This window comes from Sebastes umbrosus, chromosome 6 (assembly GCF_015220745.1).
Source record: "Sebastes umbrosus isolate fSebUmb1 chromosome 6, fSebUmb1.pri, whole genome shotgun sequence".
Classification (NCBI taxonomy): domain Eukaryota; kingdom Metazoa; phylum Chordata; class Actinopteri; order Perciformes; family Sebastidae; genus Sebastes; species Sebastes umbrosus.
The window spans coordinates 17,365,909-17,384,457 of NC_051274.1; the positions used below are offsets into that span (position 1 = coordinate 17,365,909).

General features: G+C 43.8%; 1 protein-coding gene across 1 annotated transcript in view; it reads right to left on the minus strand.

Annotated features, from left to right (window-relative positions):
* Positions 1-16,112, minus strand: part of plxnd1 (plexin D1) — a 71,365-nt gene extending 55,253 nt beyond the window's left edge. Inside the window, exons 1-5 of the mRNA XM_037773863.1 lie at positions 14,695-16,112; positions 11,550-11,726; positions 7,221-7,352; positions 6,189-6,289; positions 694-823 (exon numbers count right to left, since the gene is read on the minus strand). Of these exons, the coding sequence (XP_037629791.1) occupies positions 694-823; positions 6,189-6,289; positions 7,221-7,352; positions 11,550-11,726; positions 14,695-15,915 (1,761 nt within the window). The 5' untranslated portion in view covers positions 15,916-16,112. The remainder of the gene's footprint in view (positions 1-693; positions 824-6,188; positions 6,290-7,220; positions 7,353-11,549; positions 11,727-14,694) is intronic.
* Between the last annotated feature and the right edge of the window lie 2,437 nt (positions 16,113-18,549).

Here is an 18,549-nt window from a genome sequence, read left to right on the forward strand (position 1 = left end):
TTTGTGCTTTTTCCCTTTCCTTTAGTGTGTTATATAGTTTTTGTGCATGTAAAAGGTCTGCAAAGTTACTAAGTCCACGCCAAAGGGAGTTACTCTCCCCCCACTGAAACACTGCTCCTGAACTGCCTGAAACACCTTGCTTGAAGTCCTGCCTTTTCTACAGTAACGTGGTGATGTCACCAAGTAACTTTGCCTAGAGGCTAGCTTGGCAGGAGCTCAAACAGAGCGTTTCAGATTGAGGGTGAAAAGACGTGCTGCAGCACAGCCGGTAAGAGAAAAGTAAAGCGTTTTTTAGAACATTAAATCATGTAAACATGTTCAAGTAGAAACCCAAAAAACAAGTATGAACCTGAAAATAGGCATAATAGGTCCCCTTTAATATAAAATATAGCATCTTTAACATTCTTAGTAAAGTCAACTTTACCAAAAAATAAGCGTAAGGAGGGGGAGGTTGGGGTGGCAGAGGGAGCTGCTGCAGCAAACAGTGTTGGCATGACTTTATCAGCTGAGTCATAATAATAGTGTGTATAATAATAGTGAGTGGTGTCAGGTTATAAAGGTGGTCATGAGACATCGCGTTTCATCAGCTTTAAATACACTGCCCCCATTACAAACATAACTTGATGAGGCGGAACGACAGTAACGTTATGAAAGGGGTGTGATGGACAACAATAATATGGAGGGAGTTTTTACCTTGATGTCTGCAGCGATGCTGATCTCCGGGGGTGTCAGGGTCATGGACGGACACTGCTGAGGGCCTTCACCCATGCTGATCCAGGAGCGAGCCAACAGGCCCTGAGCACACTCTTTTTGGATGGTACATCTGGACAAAATGACAGACAGAAATTTTGGTTCGGTAATCATATTTCGGTGCAGATTAGATTACAGCACAAAGAGGCAAGGATATTTGGAGATTTCCTGTACTGATATGCCATGGAAACTAAAATCCAGAAATCCAGAAACTAATTTCTTTTCTTGATTTTCCATCAGCATGTCCCATATCAGAATGTTATCATCAAATATATAGTAATTGCTTGTCAATACCACAGCTCGTAATCAATCAGTCACTGGACTACCAGACTGAGCTTTCGGGTCAACATTTCATCCTTTGTTAGGAGAGGACGAACTTTTGTGTTTTCATTTCATCCCTCGCAAATTCTCACCGTTGGGTTTCATGGTCGGCTTCCCACAGATTTATGAGGTGCTCTGGTCTCCTAATGTCACATATTCAGACCTTGGCTGTCAGTTTGTCTGGCTCAACACAAGAGACTACTTGACTTCAGGTCACACACGTTGCTGTGGCAACACATCCCGCAGGCACTAAGATCAGGGGCCAGTTACCGAATAAAAAATACTGCTGATTCCTAATCTGTGTGGACCAGCAGTGTGTGTGTCTGTGGATGACATGCACAGAGAATACAGTGTGTTTGCGCCTATCTGTGAGTATAATGAATGTCTGGGACAGAAGAATTGTAAGAGGGCATTCAACAAGCAAGGTGGCCTCGTACTCTCTGCTTCACTAATGAACTTCACTAGCCGCTGGCACGGAGCTCAGTTCATCTGCAGTGCAGACTGGAAGGACAAAGTGACCTCAGAGTGAGGAGAAACCAAACGGGCCCCATTTAGCAGCGTCCTAACACGCTACATAATGAGTTTGGCACATCCCACTTCCCTCTCACACTTCTATAGTTTTTTTAAAATAAAGCGTGTGTCTGTGTGCCCACATGCCTCTGAGTGTGAGTATTTGTGTCCAGAAAGCGAATGTCCAGATTCTCAGTCCCACTGGCACTGAGGGACTGAGAGGGGCCGTGAGGTCGGCAGCTGGGCTAAAAATAGAACTGAGTGCCTCTGCAAGCCCCACAAAAATCCCCAAGACACAAACAACCCAGTCTAATACACTTGAAAGTTGTTTAGCTATTGATCTCATTTTCATTTTGTTAGTTGTTCTTTGAGTACGACTGGGAATTGCTGCTGTCAGTGTGATTCCTGAGTTTCCTGAGAATGCCAAAATGATCCTTTTTTTGACCTACTTTTTGTTCAGACATTCATGGTCCCCAGTGGATGAATTCTAATAACGTTCATCTACAGTAGCGCCATCATCAGGTAAAAATTCAATGTTTTATGATCACACCTCATAAACTGTATATAAGAAGTGGACGTAGTCACAGTGACGTCACCCATTGGTTTGTGGACGGTTGTTTTGAAGGGTATTATCTAGAAGGGAACCAGCAAATTGGAGAGACTCTCGCGAGATGGTTAAGGTTAGGCAAAGACCTCAAACAGCAAGTTTTTGCAGATCTCAGATCAGATTTCCCAATTTGCGAGTTATCTTCTAGACACTTCCCTTTTGAAACCTCGAGTTCAGTATTAGCGACCAAAATGTTACAATTAAGTGTCATGAACTCAAAACACACTATGAAAGGGTTAAAGTTGTAAGACGAAAACACGGACAACACTCAGGCCGGACAACGCCGTGGTAGCGACCTGTCAATCACAAGGTAGGCAATAGCAACAGTGCTGACTGAGATAACCGTGTTTACCTAGGGGTAACCGGAGGGAGGGTGCTAAGCTTCCACCATTATCAGCGTTATCTGCTGTATGAGAGTAGTGTAGAGGATCAGCCACGAGCTAGCCAGAGGGGCACTACAGAAAGACTCACATGCACTAAAATGCACACAAGGCTGGCCCCACTATGTCAACAAAGCACAGAGAAGCTCAGATTACAACACACAGAGAGGGAGAGCAAATCATTCTCTGCTCAGGACGTCATTATTTCAGCTTTATATTACAAATAGTTGTTTGCTTCTATATTAAAGGGACAGTGTGTAGGATTTAGTGATCTAGTGGTGAGGTTGCAGATTGAAACCAACTGAGTACCCCTCCGCTCACTCCTCCATTTCCAAGACTGTGGTAACGTGGGCCGCTGAGTGCAAAACCATAGCACGCCGTTCACCTCGCTCAGAGGTCATCCATACCATAATAGCACCACAACAGAAGTCAGAAGGTGGCTAGCGGTAGCGCGTTTTTTTTACTCTGTGGCTCACGTTACCACAGTTTCACAAGCGTGTTGGAGAACTACAGTGGCCTTCAGGTAACGTAAAACGTGAAAGGCTCTCTCTAGAGCCAGTGTTTGGTTTTTACGTTCTGGGCTACTCTAGAAACATGGCGGAGCAACATGGCGGACTCCGTGAACAGGGCACGCTTCCTATGTAGATATGAAGGGCTCATTCACTCTTAATTTCAGGTGGTAATACACTAATGAAGACATAGTTATGAATACTATATTCCATTTCTGCTAATAGAGCCCCAAAATGTTACACACTGCTCCTTTAATGCTCTGAATCCCGTATATAGAACCTTTAACAAAACACGGCAAATTTCTCAAACAAGAGCTTTGCAAACATAAAATAGGGTAACATTAGCATCATAATGACTTCAAAAGAGACATATCTGATGGTGCAGACCTGACAAAGTAGGCTAATTGATGCTAACTTTTGGTACTTGACTGTTTTTGCTACTCGATGGAACAGCACGCGTCAGTCAGCACTCAAAAAGTATTGAGGTTTGACATCCCAGCCCTATCTTTAAGATTATAATTACAAACATTTGTGACAACTAACCACAAATTATGTCAAATGTTTTGAGATTTATTTACATTTCATTTTGAAATCATGGAGTAAAACACAACTTCCTCTTTGGGTCAAAAGTGCCCTCAATGTTTTCCATCTGGAAGAATATATTTAGATTATCAAGTAAACTCCAGATTTTATCTTTAAGTACTGAATACATCACAGATGCCACTTGGCATAAACGGAAGCTGGCATCCAGGAAACATCATCTTGTGATCTCGAAAGAAACAGACATGCAGTCTCAGATGAACATCAACAAACGCTGTGTGATTTGTAAAGACTGGCTGAAAAAACTCACATCATGATATCCTTTCCTTTCTCTATTGTATCTATTTTTTTTTTTTTAAATGCATTCATCATGACTCACCTGCTTATTCACACGACACTTTGATCAAGTGCAGCAGTGAGGAGAAAATACATTTAAAGCACTTCTCTCTTTTTCTAAAGGGCTGGAACAACTATATATACATACAATAGACATACAGTACAGTACACACACACACACATACACACACGCATATACTCCTCACCTGCCTCACAACAGCATGCTGACTTTTCAAACAGCTCCTAAAATAAACAGAGTCAACATATGCAGCTAAAATATGACCTGAGAAAACTCATCACCTCCTAAGTGTCTGTTCGACAGATAAGGTGGGAAACCAGTGAGACTGTTAAACAGACGGAACTGCACGCACGCACCGACACACACACACACACACACACACACACACAAAGTCACTGTGAGATAAGCATGATCATTTGTGAATGGCAAAGACTGCACATGACGCATAATTTGATTCAAATAAAGATATTTAAGTGCTTTCTTGTGACATGTGGCAGATTAAACCGGCTCCAGCATGAAGAGTGATCAAGGACTAAGCTTTATCTCTGGTGGAGAAGCTATCTCTCCCTCTCTTTCAGACAACAATGCCGACTCCAACGACCGAACAGACATGTTTTCATGCTCGCTCTACATGCAGACGTGCCGAGGAACATCAGAGCCATGCATAAAATCAAACCGGCACCCACGGAGACAGTTGTGGCTTCACAGATTGCGAGATAGTTCCCTAGTAGTCCTTTTCCCCTCCCTCTACTCAGTGTGTGTGTTGTATCAGACAGCGAGGTGATGGAGGAGACCGTCCACCCCCACACATCAACCCCCTGATCCCCCGGGCTCTGAGGCCACAGCGCCAGCTCTGCGGCTGGCATGACTGGCCAAACAGTGCGTCAAACACACACACACACACACACACGCACACACTCATGACATCAGTTCCCTGGCCTCTGAGAGCCAGACAGCGACACACACTGACACTTACACACAGGCTTACACACTTTGACATTTCCTTGTCAAAAGAACCAGTGTGCACTCTCCCTCCCACCACCATCATCACAATCAACGCTCCTTTGTAGAGGGGATAGAGAGGAGGACAAGGGCACTGGGGGAGGAGGAGACGAAGACTAGAGCGACAAGAGAGGGAGGTTGAGAGAGGGATAACTAAATTCTCAAAGCTACTGGAAAATAAAGGAAGCCGAAGACAGAGAGAGAGAAAATCACGAGGGTGAAAAAAATGCAGCGAAGCGAGAAAGGGACTGGGATAAAGAGACGACAGATAGTTAAATAAGGAGAGGAGACAGGAAGATGACAGCGAGACAGTATGACCACACATACACACAACTCTCATCAGTTCCACTCTTCCAGCTCTGAATGGCCCCTGGCAATGCCAGAGTCTCCAGAGCTGCAGCACAACTCATCACAAAATCCACTATCTCGTCTGATCTGCTTTAATCACCAAGCAACCAACCAACCAACTCACACACACAAACAAACATAGCCCGACACCACACATATTCTCCCCTAAAAGCCAGCGAGCAGAGAGCCAGAGAGCCGGTCCTGACAGAGTCACATTAATCACAGTGTGCTCTCTCGCTCGCTCTCACTTCAGCCAAGCCACTCCTCGCCGGGCGCTCCCAGCCTGTCAATCCCTCCCCAGACGACCACAGAACCAGGGGACCGCTCAGAACAATGATGTTACTCCCCAGTCTGAGGTCTGAGGCCTAATGAAAAGCAAATCAATTCTGCTCGATCCAGCAACAGCTCTCCAACCCAAAAACACACTCCCTCACTGCCAAGACCCATTCAGCCGAGCGACATTTTGAAACTGAGAACGAGGATGATGAAAACCAACAAACGAGCCTCGGTGGTTTCAGCGCTTCTAAAAGTATGAAAACGACAAGCTGAAAGCGTTTTATTATGCCATCAATCCCATCTTTTATTGCTTGAAAATCAGCGTTCACTTAAGTCAACCGCTCATATAAGCAGCTGCAGCTGGATTGTTGCTTAAATACAGACAGTAGAGACATTTCCACGATGTCTAAACAGATTACTTAAAAAAAAGCATGTGGTATGTGCGTGACACCAAAAGCATATGATGATTTGATTGAATTATATGTTTTACTGGCAGCAGAAGAGAGGCTGAGAGTCTTAGGGGGGGGGTGGTATTTAACTGGATAGATAGAGAACAAACCGAAACAAAACAAACTGTGTGTTTTTCTCACCGATTCTCCAGAGTACACCAGCCACAGTGGGCGTCGCCTGCTCCCAGACAGTCCCCGCAGCTCCTCCACTGGTCGCAGTCTGCCACTCTCACCCTCAGCATCTGCACAACGCATCACAAACACACACACACACATAACACTCAGATATACATCAGAGGAAAACAGCTGATTTTTCAAGATTCATGCAGGCCTTTAACTAGGGCAGACCCAAATGCTTCGAAGCGTCGACCGTTGCCATGGTAATCGACCTCCACATCAGTATTCAAATGCTTTTTTTTTTTTTTTTTTATATATATAAGTAATATTAATTTATAAATCCCAAATTAGTCCATGAAATAAGGAAGCATTCCACATTTTTCATTATTCATGTTCATCATTAATTAGTATTAGTTATTCTCCTACGGATATTGCTGTTTGTTTTGTGTAGAGGTGCGTGTGTGTGTAAAACAGCGACACTGTCCCGAAGCTTCGAATACCTTTGAATATCTCTCATTGAAGCTTCAAAGCCCAAAAATGGTATTCAGGACAGCCTTACCTTTAACTGAGAACTAGCGCTGAAACAATTTATAGTAAAATCTCAACAAGCATTTTGATAATCAACTCATTTATCAAGCAAAAATACCAAATATTCCCTGGTTCCAGTGTCTTAAATGTGAGAATTTGCTGCTTTTCTCTGTTTTGTAAATTAAATATCTTTGGGTTCTTAAAGAGGTCACCTTGGGCTGTGGGAAAACTGGTTAAACAAACAATCAGGTGCAGTTGCATTATACAGATTTGCTGGAGGTGCAGCCACATCCTGTCGTAGGCGCGATAGTTATGAAACACATTGGTTTGGAAATGTAACACCAATACGACCTGAGCACACATAGCTATCTTCACGTATCCGACAATCAGCTAAATTGAGGTGAGAAGGATTCACTGGATGTAAAATGATGATTGTTGCCATTATGATTCTTCTTCTTCAACATGAATAAATCAGTGACAGAGGTGGGGGGAATCAACAGGGAGCCTCGCCTGCAGCCACATTCTTACATGGTGAGAGGTCATGACATAAAGGAAGTTGCTGTCGTTGGGGTCGAAGGTCATGATGTGGTGGACCGCTTCGCTGGCGGGCAGCTTCAGTGTCCACTGATTGGCCAAGGTCATGTTCGCCAAGAGGGTCAGCTGTGAAAAAGACACCAGAGAAAAGGACACAGGTTGGAAAAGGTGCAGGATGTTGCAATACATATTTTCTCAAGGTCAATTCAACAGGGGAAAGTCAACTGAGCAACACTTTGCTTCACCTTCGTAGAAAAGAACTCCTCAAATATTTGAGAATTGCTGAATATAACCGCAGTCGTTTTCTGTTGATCAAGCAACTCAGTTCAAACTCAGGGCCAGGTGTTTTTCTCAGAAGCAGCAGCTTTTTTATTCACTTCCTCCAGCTGCTTTTGGCAGAGCAATCCACATCATGATCACTCCTCTAACTCTGAGGCAACTGCTACCTAGCACTAAGGTGTTTCAAGAAGATAAACACAATCTTTTGTATGGGAAGTTTAGCTCCTCTGAACCGGTCTGAGATACACCAGAAAGCACTAAAAACTGAAATTAATGAATCTACGTATAAATAATAGCTGCCACATTTTGTTAATTGTATTTTTCTTAATCACAACTGTTCCTATCTTTTATTTCAAAAATATTTTTCAACCCTCAAGAATATTTTAGGAGCTCCTTTGTTCGAGTGTGTGTGCCTAATCTTGTTTCGCCGAGCTGTGATTTATCTACACGCTGGCCTTCCTGCAGCTCCAGATAATAAAACGGGTGACATGTTCTCACGTACGCACAAACATACGCACACACAGAGCAGTGTGTAGAAAAACAAACTGTGCCGAGTGAGACTTCCTGTCACGCAGACAGTGAAAGCTCTTTTTTTCTGCGATTTTGTCGGGTCTCCCCTTCAATGGAGACATCCTGCCATCCTGAGGAACTGGCAGACTGACCAGCATCTGGTGACAAGCACGGGTTGTGTCACTTCTCCATCCACTGAACACACAAACACACACATACACACACAAGCATCACCACCCACTGAGACGTTGCTGGTTAATAGTTAAACCAGAGCAGACAGAAGCTTAGTAAACCATTGGCATAATCTGCGATGAGAGGCATTATCTCAACCTCCAAATATCACTCGTTTTTATAACACCACCCACCCATTAACACACACACACTCTCTCTTCTGCCTTGGAGATAGTAAGCAGCTGTGCTATGTCTTCACCCCACACCCCAGCGACTACAAACACATACTGAGTGACACAGTGAGCAGCGAGTAAACAGCAGCCCACACACCTGGACAGCAAGTAGAATAGGAGCAGAGAGGAGGAGGAGGAGGAGAGCTGCGTGGCACGTAGCGCCACCAGGTCAACCAACAAAACACCTGCTGTACTGGCAGGTCGCTCTGACTCCATTCTCTGTCTATCTGCCTGCACATGAAAGACCCTATTCAACTGAGGAGTGCTCAGCTGCTGTGCGCTCATTCTCAGTGTGTGTGTGTGTACCTGGGTGTAAAGGAGGGAGAATAAAGAGATGGAGGTGTGGCACGAGTAGAGAAAGAGAGAGATAAAGTCTGTTTGTTTGTATAATGAATCAAAGGGTCTTTTATATTTGAGACGAAGCACGACAGGAGACAATGAACTGAGAAGTGGACTGACTGAGGGAGTAAATTTGAGGAGGAGAGTGAGCGAGATAAAGGCGGTCACCGCGAGGGGCAGTAAATGGAAGTCAGCTGTAATGGGGGGAGGGGGAGACTTCATTAAAAAATGCATGTAATTACAAATTACTTCACTGAGGGCCCCTCTCAAAGACAGTAAAAGAGGGCCTAACTTAATCTCAACCACTGTTCCCCTGTGTTTAGTCGGAGCCAAACTCACAGTCAGAATCACATTACACACACTAACAGCACCATTAACCTCTGTAACAGCTCTATCCTCGGGGCACACACACACACAGAGGCAAAGACAGATGCTGCCCAACAGATACATACACAAACAATAAAAAAGAGACGTATTTTGTTGCCCAAGGTCACAGAAATACCATACTCCCTATATAACAAGACAATCTGAGAGAACACACACATATAGCACATAATCACAGGGTATCTGAGTAAACACATGAAATCACTAAAACCGCTCACTTTGGCCCGCAGACAAAGTCAAACACCCAAAAACACAGTCAAACCTGCAATCAAGACATACACAAACACACACAGTCGCTCACACCATCCCGACCAATGTTGTGCATCTGATATAAACCGTGCGAAAGCGAACTACTGCACGCTCAGCTGGGGTTAAAACAGTGAGGAGCTCTTAAAGCTGGCCCCAAAATGAAACACCCCTGCAGCAGAACAGACCTAATGTAGTAAAAGGTAGCAGCCTAATGCAAAACAATAGGGTCAGAAAGCTTTCAGAGTCAGTTTATGTTGTTACCCGCAGACAGCTGAGAAGCAGCTTGTGGCGCTTGAAGCCAGGCTGTTTCTCAGTTCGGCTCAGTCAGGGGTGACTAGGAATGTGGCTGAGAAAGAATTAAGGAATGCTGTTAATTGGGAAGGTTTTCACAAGCTGGTCCTTCTGCAGATGTTGAGGTCGCGGACCAACACACGGCAGGTTTGAGTCATACGCCGTCAACCGCTTTTGTTTAAACGGCTTTCTGGTGAGCTCTCAGACAATAACCAGGTCTGAGGAACATTAGAGCACATGATTAGGACTACTTAATGGGCCGTGATGGGTCATAGGACGAATGGAGCGAGGAGGAAAGGGGGTTGGGTGGTGACAGTGCTGAGAACCTACCGGATGAAAGCAGACATTCCTGCGAGTGTGTCATCACACACACCTAAGTTTGGTTTATTGAAAGACTCAGCGGCCACATCAGAGCAGCACTACGGAGCTGTTGCTGTTATAGTTTTTCCAAGCTCAAGGGCACGATCACATTAAAAATACTAACTCCATTCAGTGGTGACCATCTGCTGCCACAACTGTGTTTTGACCTGAGGTTATGTTTAGAAAAAGTTTCATTCTTCGCTCAACCACTATATAAGCACTGATAGTGTGTGTCTGCTGGTGGTCATTGTTAAAGCTGAAGTAGGTAGAAATGGAGCAAATATAATTAAACAGTTATTATATATATTAAACAGTTTATTATATAAAAAGTTATTTTTATAAAACGGTCACTATACCCTGACAGTAGTGCATGAGACAGGTAATCTGAAAAAAAAACATGTTCCTCCGGTGTCCTCCGGTGCTGCTAATGGCATTTGTAAGATTTCACAGACCGGAGGAAAATGACCAATCAGAGCCGAGCTGGAGCCTGCCGTCTCTGAGAAGCTGTCAATCACTCGCAAACTCCGATCAAACGCTCAAACTAGGCAGCGCTGTTCAAATATGAATCAATATTCTGTTGCTGTAATGCCTATTTCTCGCATAAAATGTGTTCCGAGACATCTTGTAGTGTACTGTTTAGATGTAAAATGAGAAAGTTGAGGAACAACACAGTCACACAGCAGTTTGTGAAATAGTCACAAAATTGAATCTATTTGATTCGTGTACATAGACATGAATTTCACTTTTTTTTTCGTGACGCTCAGCACGACTTTCAATAACGTATGTTTTGTGTCTTTTTATATCCGCTCCAGTCTTTTCAAAATAAAAATACTTAGTTAGGTTTAGGAATAGATCTACTTTGTTATGTTTAGGCAACAAAAGTACTTAGTTAGGTTTAGGAAAAGATTGCGGTTGTGGTTAAAATAATACCAGAAGTGCCATAACATAAGAAGTTACGTGACAAATAAATCAACTTTGACTTGTGGTTTCACCCAGGACACGGACATCGGTCTCCTAGGAGAAAGTCCTGTGTTTTTTGACCCCCCCCATCCACTCCAACCTCCTCCCTATGTGATGTTTGCCACTCTTTATACTTCCCGGTTCACAATTATGAGGATTACGTGCTTCACGAAAAGAAATTGAAATTCGTGTCTATGTACACAAATCAATACATTAAATTTCGTGACTATTTCACAAACTGCTGTGTAACTGGGCTGTGAGGAAATACCAGGCACCGCCCACCAGTCACAGCAAACGTTCTCATTTTACAGCTAAACGTACACTACAAAATGTTTCTGAAAACATTTTATGTGAGAAATAGGCATTACAGTAACAGAATATTGATTCATATTTGATCAGCGCTGTCTAGTTTGACAATTTGATTGGAGTTTGTGAGTGATTTACAGCTGCCTCTGTTGAATGAACAGCCAATAGGAACGTTCTCTCTCTGAAATTTTGCCCAATAATGCCAAAAATATTCTGCCTCCTGCAGCTTTAAGTGTCTCACCTTACGCAGTCGTCCATTAGTGGTTCCCAGAAAAACCACAGTGTGGTCGTGTACATTGTCCACAGACACTGAGCTGAGACCCGTGTATTCAACCAGAGGAATGGCCCTCAGGGACCTCCGCAGGGCCAGAGGGTGCTGTAGGTGGGCCGCTCCGCAGTCCAGCTGCTCCGGCTGCAACTGTACAACACAGAGACGAAATGAGAGTGAGATCAATGCTCATTAGCTCACACATACAGATTAGAAAACAGGAGAGAACAGAGTACAAGAAGAGCGCCGCACGATGAAAGCGAACTGGAAAACAAGAGCTGATAGCGGCTATCACAACGGTGCCGCTCATCTTCTAAATCACTTTTTCAGACATCTCAGAATACTTGAAAGGGGCTTACAAGGGTCTTCAACACTCATAAGACTCTGCTTTTGTCAAATCCCTCAGCAGGCAATGATAAAACATTAGTTCCATGCTTCGATGAGCACCAGGATCTATTGGGAATTCTCTGAATATTTCAGAGCACGCAAAGGCAAAAAAAAAGAAAAAAAAGAAAAAGAAAGAAAGAATTAAGCACAGTGGATATTTGTAGAGTCGTTTCCCACGGGCCCTTCTGCTCGCGGCCTTGTCTCTCTTATCATGAATTGTGTCTGGCTTTCCCTCAGTGCTGGCCTTCAGACTGCCGACTACAAAAAAGATCACATTTCAACGACCATGGCAACACAAATGTTAAAGTTAAGAAAGATTCTGTGAGTTGTAATGGGGTTGTATGACTGCAGTACTTGCTGAATTTGCACATTTGTCTTTGTGTTCAAAGGGGAATTTTTATGCTTTTGTGCTTTTTCGCTTTCATTTTGTGTGTTATATATTTGTTTGTGGGTGTAAAAGGTCTGCAAAGTCTAGGCCAAAGGGAGAAACGCTGCTCCTGAACGGCCTGAAACGCCTTGCTTGAAGTCCTGCTTTATCTTCCGTAATGTGATAATGTCACCAAGTAACACATTTGCATAACGGCTAGTTCGGCACGCCCCTCAAGCAGAGCTAGTTAGAGCGGAGCGGAGCTGGAGCAGAGTCCAAAGAGTTTGGTTTGGGTGATCAATCACAACAGAAAGCCAGCTGACCAATCAGAGCAGACTGGGCTTTTTTTCGAGGGGGCGGGGCAGGAGTTTCAGACAGAGCGTTTCAGACAGAAGGCTAAAAAGGGTGCTTCAGCACAGCCGGTATGATAAAAATAAAGTGTTTTTGAACATTAAAGCATGTAAACATGTTCTAATAGAAACCCAAAATACAAGTATAAACCTGAAAATGAGCATAATAGATCCTCTTTAGTGATAAAGTTTCTAACTAACTAACATTACAGCAAGAGAAAAAAATCTACTCTCAACCACTTTGAACTTGTCTATTTCAAGAGGGCCTGTGGGCCACTTGAGATAGTATTCAGAAAACCGATCACGGGAGGAGTGGCCCCGGGGCCACCGCCGACAAGACAGAGCCAGCGACGAGGGCGACTCTCTGACCTGACAGCACAGCATGTCGCGGGACAGCCTCCTTTGACCTCAGCTCTGTCAGTCAAAACAACCACATCGAAAAGCTGGAATTTCACTGCATTCCTATGAAACTGTGTGAAGTTCTCTCTGCCTTTAATATCAGACGTCATGATATAGAGGGAAAACCGGGGCCATATACTGTATAGCGTGCAACGCTTAAGTTTCCTTAAGGGCAAATGTTTGGTATGCGAGTGGAAAGCATGTAATATAATATCTGACCATGTGTTTACTACAAAGACGTTATTTATTCACTAATATTGTGGTTCAGTTAGAGTTACCGGCCCACTCTCAATCGTAAAAACACATTTCTGAGGTTGAAGTGAAAAACAAAGTAGACTATTGACTCCTTCCTCTCTTCATATTTGATAAGACAGGGAGCTGCAGGATGTGAGGGGGGATCTCACCCTTCCCACAACCCCCAGCGTGGCTCTGGAGCATCTTTCCATCTATCATGACCTCTGCTCGTGACATGGGAGATCCTCTCTCCAAGTCATGAGCCTCTGGGCTAAAGAGGGTAACGGCTGCAGCCAGAAATGGAAACTGTCAGAGATGTAGCAGTCATGAGTAAGTTTGTCTTGTTTCATATAGGGTCAGAAGAAAATGTGATGTGACCTCAGACACAGGATTATTAGCCAAGTATGTTTGTGCATACAATGAACTCTGGTCTGGAGTGGTAGAGAGATTAAAAAGGGTAATAATTAAACTAAAGCTGTAATTTTCATCATCTTCACACTTTGTCTGAGGAGGATATATCCGGTTTGAATCCAATAACAAAATAATGCACAAATTTGAAATTAAAACATAAATTAAATCATAATTAAAAGTGGAAAAAAAAATCTGTTGGTGAGGTTAATAATGTTGTTGTGACTGTTATCACTTATTCTGCCCCATCGAGATACTGACACTTTACAGAAAACTGCCTCAATAATTGACTTTCTAATTACTTCCCATTGTTGATGTTGAATAAGAGTTGATAAAATGTTAATTTTTCTATCACATGCCCACATCAAATCAAACTAAACTACACTCATTTCAAATGTCATATATATATAAACTGGGAAAAAAAGTTTGGAAACTTGTGTTTGGTGGATTATTTCTCTGTTGTAACAATGCTAATTGGCATTGTATTTTACATTGTTGGAAAGCCTGTTTATTTACCTTCACAATGGTGTCCAACTTGTAAGGATCATGCATTTGTGGGATTAGCAGCACAGCTGATTATGTGGGTAGCGCCCAAATAAAATTTGCCAAAATGCTCTGCCAATGGTAAACAGTGTATTCTGGTGTTGGTACTGACTCTTGTTTTGAATACATATGTGCAGTCTATAAAGTTGTATATAGGATGTATAGTGTAAAGTAAGTGTAAAGTGCGCCAGTGGTTAGAGTCCACTGGCGCACTGATTTTAGGTTGTTTTATAATTTTATTCTCAGGTATTGTCTTATTTATTGTAGTATTTATCAACTGTACTATTTATAGATTTTAAGGGCTGAGAGAGAGCCAGGGTAAAATGCATCTCATTGCATTTCACTGTACACTGTACTTTTAAATGCATGTGACAAATAAACTTGAAACTTGGTTGCAGATGTATTTAGATGTATATAAATGAGCTCTTACCACCAGGTTCCCCTTCAGGATGCAGGCCGCCCCGGAGCCCTGGATCACGCTGTCCAGCACCTGGACGTCGCTGCTGGGCGAGTTGGAGCAGTTCCTGCGGCCTTGTCGGATCTCCTCGTCGATGTCTCCAAACTTGAAGGCGCACAGAGCAGACTTCCTATCCGGCTTGGTGAACACCCCGAACAGGTACGGCTCCTCTGATCTCCCTACATCTCCAGTGTGGATCTCCGCAGGATAAACGGACACCAGCCGGTTGTAAATGTTCCCGTTAAATCCACACTGCAGCGGCATCTGGATGTAGGACTCGGTGAGCTTCCTGCTCTCCGGTCCACTGGGCTTTTTCTGGTTCTCTGTATCCAGACAGATCCTGGCGAGAATGCTGTTGGGCTGACTCTCCTTATGACCCATTTTTGCATCATTATTAAACGCAATGTAGGAGTAAGTCTTCTGCATGAAAGCGTGCACAAAGTTCAGCTTGTTCTTGCTTTTAACATCCTGTTTGATCTTGAAAACATTATCCTCTGAAGGGTTAATATCATAAGTGAAAAGTCTGGACAAATCCTTGATGTTCAAGGAGCGGATTGCAATCTCAGGTGTGTTCTCAAAGCGGAGGTCTTCTTTGCTGTGGTTCTTGGGGAAAAACTGTGTCCCAGCTCCTGTATAAGTGGCTCCAACCAGCAACCGGGTGTTTCCTCCGTGACTCTTGAAGATGAGTCCCACCGTGGACGCGTTGGGGTGATTTGCAGCGATGTTGAGCATGCTTGGGAAAACAGTCTTCTCACCTTGATGTGGGAACTCCACCGCTATCTCCGAGATGTTCTCCATCTTCCTGAGCTCACAGAAGCCTTGGTACACGGACCCGCACACCACCACGACGCCCTGATCCCGGTCCAGCTCCAGCAGCTTGTTGTGGTTGTCGGTGAGGGATTTTGGATGCTCGCACGGAGCTTGAGGCAGCTGAGGCGCATGGCACAACAGGTTGTCCTCCACCGGGCCGGTTCTCTGCTCCACCTCCACAGTCAGGGTCCCGTTCAGCTGGTAGACGGTGTTCACGGTGGCCAGGTAGATTTTCCCGGTTACAGGGTCCACCGCGAAGTTATTGGTGAGGTTTGGAGACGTGAACAGCTGTTGGATGTGCAGCGCGCTGGTGGTGGTGATGGAGCTGCGGCGCGTAAGGACGCCGATGAGGAGGACAGCTATCATCTCTATCGAAGGAGGCATTTCTCCTTCTGCTCGGCTTCCGCGTGTTCTGTGCCGTGGGGTGCATTGAGCAAAAGACAAAAAATGTGTTGTTTTTGGTTCCTATAACTGCCGACAATCCGAGAGGAAAAGGCTGTTTCCTGCTCAACGCCTGAACCCAGAGTGACGCGAGAAGCGAGTCGTGCTTCCTCTTCAGTCTCTCTCCTCTTTCTCACACTGTGCTGCCTCGCTCCTCTCTCTCCAAGAGGCGCACTGAGAGCCACAATACACCTCACAGAGATTTTGTATGATCTTTAAAAACAATAGAGACAAATAGTTCATACTGATTTTGTTGGTGCGTAATTTCTGGACAATGTCATGCCTGCATGCGTAAACTTGTTTGGAGTGATTTGGAGTTTTTGACTGGCTTACTTAAGAATGGAATCATATATAAATCATTAGGCTAATAAAAGTAGTGATTTAAGTCAAATTTAGACTTTACTGTCTGGGAACAGGGGCGTCGACTCATTACTCCTGAAGAATGGCACAGCCTCATTATTAGATGTAGTTTTGACCTGAATGTCATTATTTTTTAAAGCTCAGCTACATTTGAAACTAATTTGTTGTGATCCAACTACAAGATAATATTACAGGTCTAATATTAACTTATTGTAACACTGGGAACAGGGGCGTGGACTTATTACGCATGAAGAGTGGCACAACCTCCATACAATATAACCACATTATTAGATGTAGTTTTGATCATTATCTTTCAAGCTCAGCTACATTTGAAACTCATTTGTTGTGATCCAACTACAAGATAATATTACAAGTCTAATATAAACTGAGACAAATAGCTCATATGGATTTGTTGGTGCGTAATTTCTGGACAATATCATGCCTGCATGCGTAAAGTTGTTTGGAGTGGTGTTTTTTTTTGCCCTGCTTATTCCAGAATGGATTCATAAATACATCATTAAGCTAATAAAAGTAGTAATTTAAGTCAAATTTAGACTTTACTGGGAACAGGGGCGTCGACTCATTAGAATGACACAGCCTCCATATAATGTAACCTCATTATTAGACGTAGTTTTTGACCTGAATGTCATTATTTTTCAAGCTCAGCTAAACTAATTTATTGTGATTCATCTACAAGATAATATTACAGGTCTAATATTAACTTATTGTAATACTATATATGTGAGAATATTAACTTTTTTTCAATAATGTGAGCTCCTCCTGCCCCATTAAGCTTTATAATGACCATACAGCCTATATACTGTTTCTTCCAGATCTTGACGGATCTCGGTTCCCTGCGTGGTTCCGCTGGTCTCGAGGTTAATGAGGGGTCACCTCCTCTCCTCCTGTGCTCCTCAGTCCCTCGGCTCTCAGATTAGTTCTGCAGATCCGGAGGGTTCCGTTTTTGGGCACATACGGCACGGTAAGCACCGTGAAAGTGCTACCAGATGGGCACATCAGCACACCTTTCCGGGGTTTTGACATTCACATCCATCCAACACACAGCCTTTCTGCCTCATAAATATTCAAGCACAACACATGCGCTCAACCCACTCAAAAATGCACGAATATGCAATAGCATTTTTTTTTTTTTTTGGTCTCTGTAAGGAAGGAGCGTGCATATGCTCACATCTCTCTGAATAGAAATGAACGGTCCCACTAGAAGGCAAAACGACCACGAGAGTGTCAGACACTGCATAAATCAGTTCGCCGAGAGAAGAAGTGTTATCTCTGAATACATGCAATAATTAAAGTTGATGCTGAATCGTGCGCAATCGCTTGTGCCTATTTATTGTGTGAACTCCTCTGGGGGGATAAACTCTCTCTCTCTCTCTCTCTCTCTCTCTGCTCTCCATCACCACTTGCAGCTTTCAGTATAGGGGCAGATAAGTGCGCCTCGTGTTTACCTTGGCGCACAGCCATGCGCATCAAATCTGGCAGTGGAGAAAAAGGAGGAAAGCTCCTGATAAAGTGCGACATAATGACCCCCCCCCCCCCCCCCCCCCCCAAAGTCTCAACACTGTGCGCGTGCGTGTGCGCGCGTGCACGAGGTCCTGCGAGGATAAGGCTCGGTGTGGGTCAAAGCTGTCAGCATCAGATATCACCTGCGAGGTGTGACTGAGTGAGTGCTGAGCTTTTTTGGTGCTGCTCAATCAAACACCACATTCAAATGGAATTAATCTGAGTGTGTGCGTGTATATGTGAGGATTGTTGAATAAAGTGGAGGGGTTGGGGGGGGGGGACGTGGTCTCTCCTGTGTTTATAATGAAAATATTGTCCCCGGTGGCCCACCACTCTGACATTTTGGCAGTTTGACTGTGGTTAAAGGGGCCTTCCACCCAACCTGTTTCCTTCCTGATAAGATGCAACACCTCCTTGAGTTCAGACCCCCACGCCTCCCTCAAATAGAAAAACCATTCACACAAACTAAAAACATGGGTGGGGAAAAAGGAACATTTTAAGGAAGGGCATACAAGGCAAAATATCTCCATCTAGTGGTCACATGAGGAACCTGCAAGAGGTGACCTTTAAAAAAAGGGTATTCAAAATGTGTGTAGTCAGCCCATCCTGCAATAATTAATCTCCCCCAGTAGACATGCATCCCACAATAACAACAAACAGACATTAATTAAAACAAGTTTAAGAAACAAGCGACGG